Source organism: Aspergillus stella-maris, assembly GCF_047715825.1.
Source record: "Aspergillus stella-maris strain CBS 113639 unplaced genomic scaffold BDV14scaffold_11, whole genome shotgun sequence".
Classification (NCBI taxonomy): Eukaryota; Fungi; Ascomycota; class Eurotiomycetes; order Eurotiales; family Aspergillaceae; genus Aspergillus; species Aspergillus stella-maris.
Window position 1 is genome coordinate 497,339 of NW_027396805.1, and position 15,756 is coordinate 513,094.

General features: G+C 51.5%; 7 protein-coding genes across 7 annotated transcripts; 5 read left to right on the forward strand and 2 right to left on the reverse strand.

Annotated features, from left to right (window-relative positions):
* Nucleotides 1–350: 350 nt before the first annotated feature.
* BDV14DRAFT_168819 (rRNA-binding ribosome biosynthesis protein UTP23) lies at nt 351–1,683 on the forward strand. Its single transcript, XM_073767921.1, has 3 exons — nt 351–524; nt 615–704; nt 790–1,683. The coding sequence occupies exons 1-3, from the start codon at nt 437–439 to the stop codon at nt 1,566–1,568; spliced, it is 957 nt and encodes a 318-aa protein (XP_073630945.1). The 5' UTR covers nt 351–436; the 3' UTR covers nt 1,569–1,683.
* Nucleotides 1,684–2,301, reverse strand: BDV14DRAFT_168820 (COX assembly mitochondrial protein). The gene is made up of 2 exons (XM_073767922.1): nt 2,182–2,301; nt 1,684–2,116 (listed from the first exon to the last, which is right to left on the reverse strand). The coding sequence occupies exons 1-2, from the start codon at nt 2,213–2,215 to the stop codon at nt 1,851–1,853; spliced, it is 300 nt and encodes a 99-aa protein (XP_073630946.1). The 5' UTR covers nt 2,216–2,301; the 3' UTR covers nt 1,684–1,850.
* Nucleotides 2,302–2,434: 133 nt separating this feature from the next.
* BDV14DRAFT_168821 (rRNA-processing protein PWP1) lies at nt 2,435–4,670 on the forward strand. The gene is made up of 2 exons (XM_073767923.1): nt 2,435–2,827; nt 2,886–4,670. The coding sequence occupies exons 1-2, from the start codon at nt 2,577–2,579 to the stop codon at nt 4,240–4,242; spliced, it is 1,608 nt and encodes a 535-aa protein (XP_073630947.1). The 5' UTR covers nt 2,435–2,576; the 3' UTR covers nt 4,243–4,670.
* Nucleotides 4,671–5,423: 753 nt separating this feature from the next.
* Nucleotides 5,424–6,125, forward strand: BDV14DRAFT_197620 (uncharacterized protein; the record flags this gene model as incomplete). Its single annotated transcript, XM_073772729.1, has 1 exon — nt 5,424–6,125. One exon carries the CDS (start codon nt 5,424–5,426, stop codon nt 6,123–6,125), a length of 702 nt encoding a protein of 233 aa, XP_073630948.1.
* Nucleotides 6,126–8,943: 2,818 nt separating this feature from the next.
* Nucleotides 8,944–10,671, forward strand: BDV14DRAFT_168823 (uncharacterized protein). Its single transcript, XM_073767924.1, has one exon. It carries the CDS (start codon nt 9,608–9,610, stop codon nt 10,343–10,345), a length of 738 nt encoding a protein of 245 aa, XP_073630949.1. The 5' UTR covers nt 8,944–9,607; the 3' UTR covers nt 10,346–10,671.
* Nucleotides 10,672–10,830: 159 nt separating this feature from the next.
* Nucleotides 10,831–13,420, forward strand: BDV14DRAFT_168824 (rDNA-binding RNA polymerase I transcriptional factor). Its single transcript, XM_073767925.1, has one exon. The coding sequence runs from the start codon at nt 11,137–11,139 to the stop codon at nt 13,279–13,281; it is 2,145 nt and encodes a 714-aa protein (XP_073630950.1). The 5' UTR covers nt 10,831–11,136; the 3' UTR covers nt 13,282–13,420.
* Nucleotides 13,421–13,627: 207 nt separating this feature from the next.
* BDV14DRAFT_197623 (serine hydrolase domain-containing protein) lies at nt 13,628–15,718 on the reverse strand (the record flags this gene model as incomplete). Its single annotated transcript, XM_073772730.1, has 4 exons — nt 13,628–14,612; nt 14,675–14,930; nt 14,983–15,102; nt 15,160–15,718. The coding sequence occupies 4 exons, from the start codon at nt 15,716–15,718 to the stop codon at nt 13,628–13,630; spliced, it is 1,920 nt and encodes a 639-aa protein (XP_073630951.1).
* Between the last annotated feature and the right edge of the window lie 38 nt (nt 15,719–15,756).

The window sequence follows — 15,756 nt, forward strand, 5'->3', positions numbered from 1 at the left end:
TATGAGTGATGATATCATGGCAGACCTACAAGCTGATGCAGCCAAAGTTAAGCAGATTGTCTAGTTGATCTAAGATAGGCGAGTCTCTCGGCTAAGGAGTTAATAAGAGGCCTCGACCATGATCGCTACTTCTCTAACAATGTTCTATAGGAGACACTGTGCAAGGAAAGCGCAACGAACGTGCTTGCCGCCTATGCCAATTTTCATTGTTCATCGGTTAGGCGCAACCGCATCTTAATAATGACATTGAGTCTGATGAAGGGGAATTTGACAGTCTCACTGGAGATGTTCCTCTATCTAAATACCGCGCACGGACCACGCGGTATCAGAAGCTCCACCACCGCCCGGCAGAAAAAAGAACGAAGCCAAAAAATTTCCCGACAAGACAGAAAGAGCAACCAACAACTCTCTCAGAAGACAAATTATTTCAGTCAAAATGAGGGCCAAACGTTCCAAGAAGTATCGCAAGCTTATGCACCAGTATGAGCTGGCATTTGGGTTCCGTGAGCCATACCAGGTTCTTGGTATGTTATGCATTCTATATCCGCGACGTTATGCGCGGAGGTATCGTTTGGATAAGGCTGAGCACAATTACTGACTTGATTTCGGTGTAGTTGACTCGAATTTACTTCGCGCAGTACACTCATTCAAAATGGATCTAATTCCTGCGCTGGAGAGGACATTACAGGGTCAAGTTAAGCCATGTATGTTGCGCTGCGCAGCCATTTCCCCGCGCGACGCTCTCCGCCGTTCATCGCTGTTAGAGAATTTATACTAACAAATACCCAGTATTAACGAAATGCTCACTGGCAGCGATAATGGCCAACCAACCTACCAACCCGCGAACAAACAACACCGTCCGCCCCGACTTCCTCCCGCCCCCCACAACTCTCCCCCTCCGCCACTGCTCGCACAACGAAGACTCAACCCCCATAGACGAAGAAGCCTGCCTCCTCTCCCTTCTCTCACCATCCTCCGACGTGAAGAAGAACAAGGAACACTACATCCTTGCGACGTCGGATCCGCCCGCGCCCTCAAAGTCATCAAACCAGCAGACAGATTCAGGCGCCGGGAAGAAGCGCAAGCGCGACGAGAATGAAGAGCTGAAGGCTATCAGGCGGGCGCAAGGACTTCGCAGAGCTGCACGGTCGATTCCTGGTGTCCCGATTGTATATGTTAAGAGGTCGGTGATGATTCTTGAGCCGATGAGTTCACCATCGGAGGGAATCAGAGAAGGGGTTGAGCAGGATAAGTTCCGGACTGGCTTGAACACGCCTGAAGCGAGAGGGGAGAATAAGGAGAAGAAGAAGCGGGAGGTCAAAAAGCCGAAGGCGCCGAATCCGTTGAGTGTGAAGAAGCCGAAGAAGAGGGCTGAAGAGCAGGGCGGCGCGAAGAAGAAGGTGGAGAAGCTTGGAGAGCGAGATGCTGGTGATAAGGCCGGGGAGGATGGAGATGCTGCGCCCAAGCCCAAGAGGAGACGGAGGCACAAGGGTGCGAGACTGGAGCTAGGTGACTCTGGTGAAGGAAACGAGGCAGCACCAGCTCCAGTTGATGCGGCGGAGGATTAATCGACCATTAAAAGACTTTTGACTTATTTACATTTGCTTCGGCGTTCGGTTTGGGTAATGCAGAACCACATGCAGCAGATATCACATATTCGAATCATACTCATAACTCTTGAGCAAAAATCGTACACATACTATCACCATCTATAAGCACATAGACACAGGAGAGTCGTAGAAAGACTTTATAAAAGAAATCAACCCAAAAAGACCAAGCACCCAAACACCCAAATCATGCAACTAGTATACATAGCCAATACAGCAAGCAATCAACCCATGGCCATCCGCCTATTTCTCGGCCGCAGCACCAGCAGCACCCCCCGCCTCCGTTGTAGCACCAGGGCCCGCAGCAATAGCCCTCTCCTCCGCCCAAATCCGCTCAATGCGCCTCCTCTTCTCGCGCGCATCATCGCGGTTGCGTTTCGCGCGCTCGTACCGCTCGCCGGCAAGACACTTGTTCACGTCGCGCTTGATGTCGTTGCAGTTCCCGAGGGCTTTGTGCAGGAAGCCCCGCGCGTGGCATTCGTCTAATGCCGTCATGATTTCTTCGCAGTCTGAGGGGGGGGAAAGGTTAGGGCTGGACTGAAATGGTACGGTGGTGGAATTAGGGAGTACGTACTGATGTTGTATGGGGTGTGCAGGTGGGAATGCATTTTGACGTGTTTATGGTTTGATATTTCCAGTCAATTAATTGAGATAGGTCTTGTATGTTGGAGATAATAAATAAGCTGATGGCAACTTGATTGCTTCGAATCAGTCCCCGAGATTGGAATCCCGATGGGCCGATCACCAGGCGGTGAACGGAGTCGGTGTAATTCTGCCAGTGGAAAGAGGGGACCCGCCTCAAAAAAAATCTACGGAAAACAAGATCTTGAAAAGTTGTGGAGGGGTGCTTTTGAAGAGTATATCCCTTTGAGTTCTGTTTTTGTCTTTGGATAGGGTACAGAGCTGTCATTTATCTGGGAAAACTCTTTCTTACTTTTCTGTTTTATCCTTTCCTTTCACTTTTTAACGATGTCGTCTATGATCACTACCTCCGCCTGGGTGCGGCGCGGCGTCGCGGCCCAATTCCCTACGAAATATGAGATTGACGAGAAAGAGATGGATCGCATATCGAAGCTTGCTAGGATGCAGCTTGAGGATGCACGGGAGGATCTAAGTGCTGCTCAAGCCGAGTCTGCGGACAAGGACGATGATGTGATGGAGGAGGACGAGGCAGACGAGAAGGATGAGAAGAAGGATGCTTCTGAGAAGAAGGCGACGACGTGAGTGGCTGCCTTATCATATTTCATTCGGATGGGAGCTAATTCTTTTCTGTGGCAGTAACGATGATGACCTCAAAGAATACGACCTAGACCACTACGACAGCGACGAGGTGGATGAGGACGGCGAGAAGATCACCATGTTCGGCAACGTCAAGTCGCTGGCTTATCACCAGCCTAATGAGGAGGATCCCTACCTGGTTGTTCCCGAGGACGAGGAGGACGAAGAGCGAGAGGAGCTGCAGATTCTGCCATCGGATAACCTGCTGCTGGCGGGTAAAGTTGAGGACGAGGTAGCTCATCTGGAGGTCTACGTTTACGAGGACAGCGCGGATAATCTCTACGTTCATCACGATATCATGCTGCCAGCTATCCCGCTGTGTCTGGAATGGCTGGACTTCCCCGTCGGCAAGGCCGCTGAGGGCAGCACAACAGGAAACTTTGTCGCCGTCGGCACAATGGAACCCGACATTGAAGTCTGGGACCTTGATGTTGTCGACTCTATGTACCCGAACGCGATCCTCGGTCAGGGCGGTGCAGACGAAGCCGACGCCAAGAAGTCCAAGAAGAAGAAGAAGACCAAGGCCAACGACGAGTTCCACGTCGACTCTGTCCTCGCCCTCGCTGCTAACCGACAACACCGCAACCTCCTCGCTTCCGGTTCCGCCGACCGCACCGTCAAGCTCTGGGATCTGAACACGGCCGAGGCCGCTAAATCATACAGCCACCACACCGACAAGGTCTGCTCGCTTGACTGGCACCCGAAGGAGTCCACCGTCCTCCTCAGCGGTAGCTACGACCGCACCATCGTCGCCGCAGACATGCGAGCCCCCGACTCCAAGGCCCGCTGGGGCGTCGACGCCGACGTCGAGACCGTCCGCTGGGACATGCACGACCCCAATTTCTTCTACGTCACAACAGACGCAGGCATGGTCTACAAGTACGACATCCGCAACGTCCCCGCGACACCCAAGGACTCCAAGCCCGTCTGGTCGTTGCAAGCGCACGACTCCTCCGTTTCCTCCTTCGACATCAACCCCGCTATCCCCGGGTTCCTCGCAACCGGCTCAACAGACAAGCAAGTCAAGCTGTGGAATGTTGAAAACGACAAGCCGAGCATGGTTGTTGCGCGCAAGCTCGAGGTCGGCAAGGTCTTCTCCACAACCTTTGCTCCGGACTCGGAGGTTGGCTTCCGGCTGGCTGTGGCTGGTAGCAAGGGTACTGTGCAGATCTGGGATACCTCTACCAACGGCGCTGTCCGGAGGGCATTTGTTGGGCGTATGCCATCGCTTGAGGGAGAGGTGCAGGAGCGTATGGTAGGCATGCAGCCTGATGCTGATGAGTCGGAGGATGAAGGTGTACCTGAGACTGGGGCTGCCGGGGGTGCTGATGGCTGGGAGTCGATGGATGAGGATTAAGCGCTCAAGTAGGGCAATTGCATTTATCTGAGAGATTGATCAATGCGTGGATGATTGTTTAACGGCTATATTAGAATTTCATGTGCTTCGTATAGCGTTCCCTGTTGGTTGGTACCGGACAGGCAACGAAAAGTTGAGATACCCTTATTCTATCATACCTCCGTATCGATGTGCGTTTTCTGGTTGCTAGGGTCATTCATTTTCTACCTAACGCCTGCTAGTTTCGTATTCATGATCAAACGGTAGCATGAAACGCACTTATTACCATTCAAGGACCCCGATAGTATAGTATTCTGAGGATTTCAGGGCTAGGGCGCACAGTAATTCTATATCTATAGCTGACTGTACCATCGGACCCTTACTCTATAAGGAGAGTTTGTAGAATCTCTACCCTTTGTCCACGGCACCTGGAAATGCATAAATTGACCGTCTAAATCCACCAATAGTCCAACTTGTCCACGTTCCATCATTTAGTATGATCTCGCTCGTCCGAGAGGGTCTCTCGATCAGCATCGTCAATCCTACGAGGACCAGTATCGTTTTCGAAGGGGGCGTATTTGTCGACCAAGTAGTAAAGATCGTCGTATGCCCTAATTTAGTTTGGTCATCTAGTTCAAGCAGCTGGCTTCGTCGAAACAATCTCGGGAACAAAAGACGACCTCTTCTGCTGACGCGATATACGAAAGAGATGGGAAAGACGAACAAGCCGACGCAACTGAAGATGTGACGGACGGGGGGTCGACATCGCTTCCCAATCCTTATCGACGTATCTCTCTCCTTTCCCGAGGGATATTTTTCAGATTTTCCCGACGACTGCTGAGCTCGTCGACAGTCTCGCAACCGCAGTTCGGACTCAAAGTCGTACACCAACCCAAAGGAACCGCATCCGTCGACATCATATTTGTGCATGGTTTGGGCGGCGATCGGGTGAATACTTGGTGCAAAAATAAGGATTTAAACTTATTTTGGCCTGGGAGATGTGTTCCTAAAGAGAAGAACATTGCAGGCTCCCGGGTTTTGACTTTGGATACAATGCTGGATTTGGGCCGGGTGCAAGCCGCAGTATATACCGGATCATGGACTTTGCAAAAAGTCTTCTGCACGAGATCAAGTTTGGGCGCGATGACAAAGGGTAACATCTGGCGATAGGGAAGTCTCCAATTATCTTTGTTGCTCACTCTATGGGAGGGCTGGATGTCAGATCTACATACCTCCTAGGGCAGGACGATGAGCAATACAAGGACGTCATGAAGGCCATTGGCGGTATCGTTTTCCTGGCCACGCCACACCGTGGTGCTAGTTCTGCAAAACTTCTGAACAACCTTCTTCGAGCCTCTTTCCAAACCCCAAAGGATTTCACTGTGGAACTGCAGGCCGGGTCTGCCTCGCTTGACGACATTAATGACCGATTCCGCCATGTGGCGCCGAAACGGACCATCGCTTCGTTCTATGAAACCCAACAGACCGGGGTAGGAAAGCTTTCCCTCATGGCCGTGAGCAAAGACTCTGCCAAGCTTGGACATTCCAAAGATATCGAAAGAGGCCTTGAAGCGAACCACCAAAACGTGTGCAAGTTCCAAACCCCGCGAGATTCGAATTATATGGCCGTTCGAAGCACGCTCGCATCTTTTGTAAAAACCTTGAAACCAAACAACGAGAAGGAGGTTCACGGTTCGAGCGCCGATGACCTGGAAGAAATCGAGAAGTTCCTGGTAGTTACGTCTAACCACGAGGAGGAGCTTGATATTTGCGGTCGTCCTGGCTCGAAGGTACTTGTGACTGGATCTTCAACGTCGCCGTCGTCAAGGAATGGCTTGAACAAGACCAAAACGTACAGATTGTACAGTTCAGAGCTCCACCTGCGAGTGGAAAATCGGTGGTGACCGCATATCTTACGGACAAGCTCCGTTCTCGTGGCCATGCCGTCTTGTATTCTTTCTTCAGACCCCACGACCGCGATCAGCGGACCGCTAGCCATTTCTTGGGGTCGGTGGCTCTTCAACTGGCACACATCAGTCAGTATTTGTGGTGTATCTTAGTGAAGGCAAACAAAGTAGATGCGTCAGTTGCAAGCCCTTACCTACTTTACCAAGATCCAAGGTGAAAGAGAGATCAATTTCAAAGGAATGCTTTGTTTCTGAATATCTCGAAAATATGCCCACTCCGCGTATCTACGAGTCGGCTAAAGAGCCCCTACAAAGGTTCTCGGCCGCAATATACTCGCTGCAGGCTGGAGGGGTGTGTATGTTACCATATTTAGATTTACTGTCTTTACCCGACTTTCCTTGTCTCAACAAGCATCAAAATTTAGTAAAAAAAAAAAAAAAAAGAATGACGCTTCTCTGAACCCTTTCCTCGATCACCGAAGTAGTGACTGGCTACTGCTGAAAAAAGATTATAGCTGGTTGGGGCTTCCTGAAGAATGAGGTTGAGGACGAAAGATGCTTTTGGCTCGTGCATGAAGTCGTGTAGCCGAGGAGCATGGATCACCAACATACCAGACATTGGTAAACAAACCAATCTTATTTCTGCCTCGTTGACTCTTGTGAAACGATAGCATCAGAGTATCAGCTGCACCATGAGGTAAGCAGCGAACTGGCTCTCTTACCGGAAATGATGAGACTCTCAGCGACTTTATACTGGTCCACTCTGTTGGAAAACACAACCGACCGCGCTATCCTCCAAAGAAATTGTGTGTTGTATACGCACCAAGACCTCGGATATGTAGCTGATACGTTGAGCTATTTGCTATCCGAATTCACCGGCTCTGGCGGCACGATGTCATCGAATCTGAGCCAGGGATCGAACCTCGCTGCAACTAATGTGGCTGGCACAAAATTGGCGGGGACAGACCTTTCTCTATGGAATCAAAATAAAATCAGAGCTTTCATTGTCCAGGATCATTGAAGATCAGCTAGTTGTCTGGACCGGGACCCACGATAAGCGCAAAGACTCAACTCCATGAGGTACCTATTTCGTGAACGAGTTTGTCGCAGCTGCCCAAGGAAGCAAAATAAATATCGACGGGTAAATCCATGGGCTTAGATGGACTTCTTTGACAAAGCATAGCCAGAGGAAGAACGAACAATACGCTGTGGGTTAAACGACTTAGTCAAATCTATCGCGTCACATTAAGAGGCAGCATCAACACCTAACAGCGATGATCCTCGCCATCGGGCATGTGCATCCGAGGACACCGTGCAGAAACACAACTATGACCCTGGTAGCCCTAAAACCTAGCCTGGCCTATTTCGGGAGACAGAAAGGAAAAAGGCCCGAACCGTAAAGACGGGACTTCCTGCACCCGAAGCAGGAATCATATCTACTTAAGGAATTCCTGTTAAAGTGGATGGCATTTGCTGAGGTTAAGTCCGGGCATTCGAGGTTTGCTTATTTCACTGTGGCAACATCATACTATTGTGCCAAGATTAGCCTAGATGAGACAGCGGTGTGCGGTCAGACAGGCGGTCATCACTCTGCCGGCGGAAATTGTTGGTTGCGGGCGATCATTCGTGCGACTGCAAGGCCGTGGGCAGTTCGCTGAGGTCTGGCTTCGGCCTGCATGAACCGTCTGCTGAATGTGTTGTTACTTTTCCCCCTGTACCTTGTACAGCTGTTCGCACAGATTCCGTCCGTGCGCTGCCTCTCGGGCATAAAATTAGACTACTCAGATAGAATGCCTGCTCTCTCCAGCAAGCCCACAATTTGCAAGACAAGTGTCGAGGCCGGGACAAACCGTGGGTTTGCCCGTCTGGCGGTTTTCAGGGACCGCCCCACGAGAGTGGGGGAGCGACTTAGCTAGCCAGCGCAGGAACCACAGGTTCAACAGCGTCGGGATGACTTGTCCAAGCCAGCAGACCTTGCAGATGACACCGAATATTTGCCTGTTTTTCGATCCGAGTATTGTGTTCGCATCCCGAAAGTCGATTTTGCGCCCACGAACCTCGCATATTACCGATGACGAAGTTCTCCGCCGGCGCGAAATGGATGCAACAGTCCAGGAGCGAGCTTATCAGTCTGAGACGAGTCGGCGCGAATTCGCTGTTTCATCCCCACCTCTGAAGCAGATGGGCGTTTCTAGAGGACCGCCGCCATGCCGTTCCTGGCGCCAAATCGAACCGGCGCGCTGCTTGGGTTGACCCGGCAAAGCATGACTGGTCAGATTTGATTGACTGTGATTGTCCTTGCAACAGACCTCCGCCAATCACAGGTGCAAGGTCATATTGCCCTTCTACCGTTTTAGTTAAGGACGTCACCTATCCTCAGTTGACTCCTAAAGTAGTGACGATCGGATATGTGAGTGTGACAGGCAGATTATTAAGTGGGCATCTGAACATATCAGCTGGAGCTGTCGCCTGGACCTGGTGGTCGGAGAAGCGGCATCTGGTTGTTGTCGTAAGTAGATTGTAAATTCACCGTAAAATTAGAGCGTTGGGAACCTAGTGTTCAGCCTTAAGCAAACCATGGAGTCGCAGAGCAGCAACCGTGGTTCGTGGTGAAAAATCGGAAAATCGCTCAGCAACAAAGTCCAGCGAAGGCGAAAAGAAGACCCTGCAGGAAAGAGTTTTTTTCTGGATCGGGCGTTGTGGTAGGCCGGAGATAGAAGGGCAGAACAAAGATCGCGGTTGGACGGGGACAGCGAGTGGCCCGACCAGAGTTAAGCAGCTGCCCAGACCCTTTTGGCCCTTTGGCTCTGTCGCTCGTGGCTAAGTCACTCTCTTCATCTGCCGCCTCCCTCGCTTCTGGCCCTCTCTTCTCCCTCTTCTCTCCAGGTTCCTTCCTGGATTCCGTCTTCTCTCCTTTGCCATTCTCCAGTCCTTGATCGGAGTGACCTAGATTCCTTCCTTAATCTACCTCGCGGTCGCTGGCTTTTATATTCTTCATCCCTCCTTTTCTCTCTGGCGAGTCCTGGTTGTCCGCCGAGATCTTCACTGTACAATCTTGCGCTGCAGCAGCAACTCGACACCCCTTGACTCAGGCAGCCACACTCTTCTGAGAAGACTCGAATCCACGATCGACTCTCTTCTGCTGTGCAAAAGAGAAAAACAAAAAACAAGGGAATTCAGTTCCTGCGATCATTCATTGACTCACCGAAGCGATTTCGTCTACGAGACCACGTCCGAATCTGATAACGGATACCATTGACTGATCTTCCATTCTTTACGACTCCCCGCATCCGCGATCGTCCACCACGCATTCTTGTCCTCCCCGCTTAGGGATCGTTTATTGCAAGCATCGAAAACGTTATTTCGGAGCCTCTAAAAATAGGATCCTGTTCGGTCAGCGCAGAATAGCAAGTCAATATATTGCCAGGCCTGTTTCGAATCCTCGACTCCGATACTCAAGTCTACCTACCGTCTCCACAATGTCGGGTCTTACCAGAGCATTCACCAAGCGCAGCAAGCGCATCGAGGTTTCTTCGCCCATGCCTTACCGCGATGGCCAGGTTAAATTCTCGTCCGGTACAATAAAGAGAGGCAAGATTTCTGCGCCGGTAGAACTCTTGTCGACTACAAACATGCTTGCCTATAATGCTCCAGATCTCCACTCGTCATCTTCGTCTTCTTCTGCATCATCGTTGCAGTCGCCAGATGATTCCGATCTCTCTTTCTCCCAGCATAGCTTCCCATCGCCGCTCACTTCTCCCGATGACTCGCCGATCGAACCGAATCCTCTTTCAGGATATTTCCCAAAGCGATCAGCAACTGTGACAAGCCACCCACGGTCCTCATCCTCGACAACTTCTTCAAATGAAGCGCCTATGGTCCCCAGGCGTGCGCTGTCCCACACCAAGCGGAACCACCAAGAGTTAGCCCGCCAGCGTTCATTGAAGCGAGTTTCTCCGCCGAGCAACATCCCAGCTCAACCGGCTTATGAGGACTACAATGCAGACCCTCACCCGTTCGGAAAAGAGTTGGAGCAAGTCAACGAAGTGGTCGAGGAGTTTGGCGGTGCACCTTTGTTCGACGAGGAAGAGCGAATTCTGCATAGGAAAGGATTGAAGAAGTTCTCCGTGAACGACTATCTTTCGGAGATCGAAGACCTCTATGGCAACATTTTCAACGATCGGCTGGGCCCGATAGCGACCACAACGTGGCTTTGAACTACTGAACACCTAATGCCTCGCTACTCCTGCGGAGGCTGAGGCTTGATATCCGGTTTTTTGAACCGGTGTCATTTATCACGACCAACTAATAATTCACTCTTTACGACCTGTCACTACTGTTTTCGATTACTGTTCGCTATATACCACTGGAGACATTGCTACGGTACAATATCTCCAACCCGTCTCTCTATTTCCTGTGATTTTATTCAAGATGTGTTATAGAAGTCGTATGCTACTTCTGGAGGTTGTTTGAGAAAAACGATAGTTCGAAGAAGTGTTAAGCTGTTCTAGATCGAACAACGAATGCAAGAAAATCAGATAATAACACTGGGACTGCAGTAGAGTAATTTAACCAATTCACGTAAGATGTAGGGTCGCGTCCATCACGCGCTGGTCACGGGGAAGTGCGGCCTCAGGCTCTAAAGCCCCACAGAAAAAATCAAGCAGAGTCCACTTTTGCTTCTCCGCTTCGACATTCTTGGGCTCACCTCGCCTTCCTCCCTCTCCTCAAGCCTTTACTTTCATATTCGAAAGCCTACTATCAGCCCATTCCTCACACAAGAGTAGACCCCGTGAGTCCTCAAGTGTGAGGGACCGACTGATGAAGCTCTCGTTGCATCACCCCTTCCACAGTGCCTAACCTTTGTAGTCACGCAGTGTCGTGTGCTTGGTTTCTCTTTTTATTGTGTTTTGCCTTTGGAGCCCTTTGGAGCGCATCAAACAACGCAGTTGCAGGCACTGCCTTTGTTCATCAAAAGTTTTAATTCCTATTCCCTGTGTCAATACCCATGGTCTCCCTCGCTAGCGCCTCCCGCGGCCCAGCGACGGGACTTCACACGCCTTCAAAAATGATAGCACCTTCTTCGCCAGCGCCTATACTGAAGAACGCTAAGACCCCGACGTCAGCGTCGGGGATAAAACACAGGATGGAGGACTTAGATCTCTCTCTTTCCCCCGCATCATCTATCGCCTCCGACCCAGACGCCGTGCCCAGTCCGCGGAAAAAGACCCGGGTGCAGTTCGACGAGGATGTGGAAATGCGGGAGATTCCATACAGCGATAAGACACAACCTAGCAGTCATGGGACGACGGATAAAAGCGCCGCTGTGGTGCGAGAGGAGGTACGGCGGGCCATTCAACGTCATGTTTCGGGCAACGATAGCGAGGCCTACGATCGCGTGAAGGAGGTCTTCACCATCGACCCCCGGCGGCGGGATGCCAGTGGCATGCCTCTATCAAATGTACCTACACACAATATACTGAAGCATCATCTTATGGGGCTGCTATCAAATGTGGCGGCTTTGGACCGCAGCTGCAACGGGGTGGTCCAAACTGTACTGAACAGTGAGTGGCTCGGGCGTGACGCGTCGTACGTCAAGTTATATATCCGGTTTCTGGGTAATCTTTCGGCGGCCCAGGGAAGCTACTTGGGATCTGTGCTCAAGATGCTGACCAACTACATGGGCGAGCTCCCTAAAGGCACAGGCAAGCTGCCTGGGTATCCCCATGTCTCCCCGGCTGAAGCCTACACCCGCGTCCATATGGCACTGCGTCACGTCATGCAGCTGGTTCCTTCTGGAAGCGGATCACTTTCTCCTATCATATCCTCTCAATTTCCCTTTGATACCGATTCCGCCAAGGCCAACATCGCCTATACGCAAAACCTCGTCAGAGTCATCCGCTATGCTCCAGAGCTCCAAGCAGACATCCTTGCCCTTATCACAGAAAAACTGGTCAAGATCGACGTACAAATACAAGTCGACATGGAAGACCTTGAAGACGAAGAAGGCGAGGACGTCCTCCACGACATCTCCCCCGAAACCGTCATGTTCGCCGAAGATCTAGACGACGAAGACGATGATGACGACAATGCCTCTGTTCTAAGCGACGACTCCATCGAGCCCGAATGCCGGCGCCTCAAAGCCATCAAAGAGAACATTCTCAAACTCGACGGCATGATCGACACCCTCTTCGACTACTACGCACCCCCCTTCACCTCCGGAACCCTCGACGACAAGGAAAACGCCCTCGACCTCCTCCTCACCCACTTTCAAACCATCATCCTCCCCACCTACCGCTCCCGCCACTCCCAATTCCTCCTCTTCCACTTCTCCCAATCCTCCCCGACCCTCGTCGACCGCTTCGCAGCAACCTGCGTCCAACTCATCTTCAACAAAGCCCAACCCGCCATCCTCCGCCAATCCGCAGCCGCATACCTCGCCTCCTTCGTCGCCCGCGGCGCTCACATCTCCTCCGACGTCGTCCGCGACGTCTTCGACCTCCTCTCAACCCACCTCGACACCCTCCGCCAAGACTACGAACCCTCCTGCCGCGGACCTGACCTCCGCCGCTTCGGCCCCTTCTACTCAACCGCCCAAGCCCTCCTCTACATCTTCTGCTTCCGCTGGCGCGACCTCACAACCGCCGCGCTAGAAGGCGACTCCCCCTCCCAAATCGACGACCTCGAACCAGAGGACATCGCCTTCCCACCCTCAATAAAAGAAACAATACACAAGGCTATCCTCTCCAAACTTAACCCGCTCAAGGTCTGCTCTCCGGCCATCGTGAGCCAATTCGCGCGCATGTCGCAGCACCTCAATTTCATCTACGTCTTTACGATCCTCGAGACGAATAAGCGCCTGCGCATGTCGACGTATCGCAACCTCGCGGCGCTTTCGGACCCGCGCTTTAGTCAGGTTGAGCGCGAGACGAGGGCCGGCGATGACCTTGGTTATCAACTTGATGCTTACTTCCCGTTTGATCCTTATCAGTTGCCGCGGAGTCGGCGGTGGCTGGAGGGCGATTATGTTAATTGGCGCGGGATTCCGGGGCTGGATGATGGCGATGAGGACGATGATAGTGAGGATGAGGATGTTGAGGAGGGGGGTGATGATGAGGGGTTGAGTGAGGGGACGGAAACGGATGATGAATGATTTATTGGATTATGATCTTTTGAGAACTATCTAGTCTACCTACCAGGTGGTGTAGGATGGTGATTTTGTTGATGTTGTTATAGCATATCTATCATGTGATACCAGGATGTTTAAAAAAATGGGAATATATATCATGATCTAATGCTTCCTTTATCTTAGCCCCCCTTTGAAAACCTACCTATACAGTGTAACCACTTTGCCGGTATCAAGCTCCTTGTATAACCCAACGAGATCCAAATAAACATATCGTAACCCCAACTTAGCACGCAATACGTAGGTAGGTACATTACAAACAGAACCGCAAAATAGAGAAAACCAAAATCAACCACCGCAACCCTAACCCAACCTACCTCCCCAACATTCCCCCCCTCAGCGCAGGAACCTCCACGCCAAGAACATCCCTCCTCCCCTGCACAAGGACAAAAACAACCTTATCCAGTCCAATCCCACCATACGTCATCCAGTCAACCATCTGCCAAGACCCACAGTACTGCGTGGCTTTATCCTGGCCCGGTAGATCAGAAGTTGAGCTGTCAATCGGCGCAATGTCAAGATTGACGCGCCATTCCTGACGGATGAGCTTGATATTTTCTTCATTGCTGTTGTTGCTGTTTGAGTCGTAGGTATATCTGGGGCTCTGAGCGAGGATAACAGGGACTTCAGAGCCCGGAACGGGCGTTTCGATTTCGGTAGGGTAAATCCGGAAGTCTTCGTCTGGAAGGACACCAAAGCCAAGCGGGAGGAACTCAGCGGCCCAGATTGTGCGGATTGCGGATATTATGGAGGCGTTGCCGTGCGTTAGGGAAGTGAGTTTTAGGCCGGGGCCGTTGTCGAGGGTTAGGGTTAGTCTCGTTGTTTCTTCGACCTTGCTTGTGCCATTATTGGTTTCGCCTCGGCTGATTGCTGTGTAATTGAGATGGGACGTCCAAGTTCCCGCATACCGTCGACTCTGAGCCCTAGTTTCTTCTTCGATGGCTGGCAGAAATGTCGAGAGGACTGCGCGGTAGAGGATACTCGCTGAGTCGACGGGCCCGGCTGTTAGTACTGCCAAACCTACGCCGTACTGGTCTATTGCGGCGATCTGGGCCATATATCCCATTGCGCCACCGGATTTGCCGTAGATGTCGATTGTGTGTGCGTGCTTGGGTGGGAGGAGGTCTGTGGTGCGGAGGATCTCCCATGGTCGTCCGACGAGTGTGTTGAGGGAACTTGTTGTTGATCGGGGTTTTAGCCAGTGCCGGACGTTGGCTGATGTGTTGAGGATACCTTTGTTGAGCGTGGCGCTGAGGAGCTTGCTTATGTCGTTGTTGGAGGAGTAGAGGCCGCTGCCGCTGGATGTCATATTGTTAGTCTTCCGGAAGGTGCGCATTTGGCCAATCGAGCAAGCACTTACGGAGCGTTGAAGCCATAGTCACTCCCCCATTGACTAACCCCTGGTGGGATTACTGCTCGCTCCGTATTTCCTGGGGATACGCCCGAGTTGACGAGGTTCAGAGGCCTATAAATCGTTTCCTCGAGAATCTGAGAGTAATTTTTGCCAGAATATGCCTCGAGGCAAAGGGTGAAGAGGGTGAACGAGAGCTGCGAGTAGACGGGCCGAGAGTTGACAGGGACGACCTGCTTCTTGCTGAGGAAGTTCTGGATTAACTCTGCCTCAGTTGTTAGTAAATGGCCAAATATTGCCCTAGGGATCAGACGTACGGCCCTTGCTGCATTCGTTGTTAAGCCCTGAAACACCACAATCAAGATAGTCCGAATCATTCAGGTGCGGCAGCCCAAGACTCTCATGGAAGGAGTTGAGGAGATAAAACTCGTAGAAGTCTAAATGAACGTCAGTGCTTCTAAACAATCCCAAAGAACAGAGAAACACAATTTCACCATTCGGCGGAATCCCAGCCAAATGATCAGTCAACATCTCCAACGTAATCTCCTCCCAGCGAATCTTCGAACTATCACTCGCCAACTGCGGCAAGAAGTCCGTGACAGGAGACCGCAAATCAACACCACTTTTCAGCACCACCAAGTCCGAAAAAACCTTGGACACCGAGCCAATCAGGTACTGTGAGTCCCCGTCGACTTTGTCAACGCCTCGCTCATTGTTCTCTCCACGATGGTGGTACTCCCAGAACGGCTTGGCGTTACCGTCTTCACCGTCCGCGCCGTACGGCGAGACCAGGGCCAGAGAGAAGGAGACATTCTCAACGATCCAGCCAGCTTTGATCTCCCCCCTTACAGCGGCGTCGAGGGACTCAGAGAGATTGTTTGCGGCATTTTGGATGTACTTTGAGTTTGCGAGGTCGGTTGGACGTGGGAGGAGAGGGCCATCTGGGGGACAGCCGGTGTAGGATGGAGCAGCGGCGAGATCAGGTGCTGAGGGAAGATGGGCTAGTGAAGTCCTCAAGAAGCCTGTGAGAACTAATAATGAGAAGACTTGCATTGTGGAATTGAGTAGAACATTTGAGTATACTCACCTCT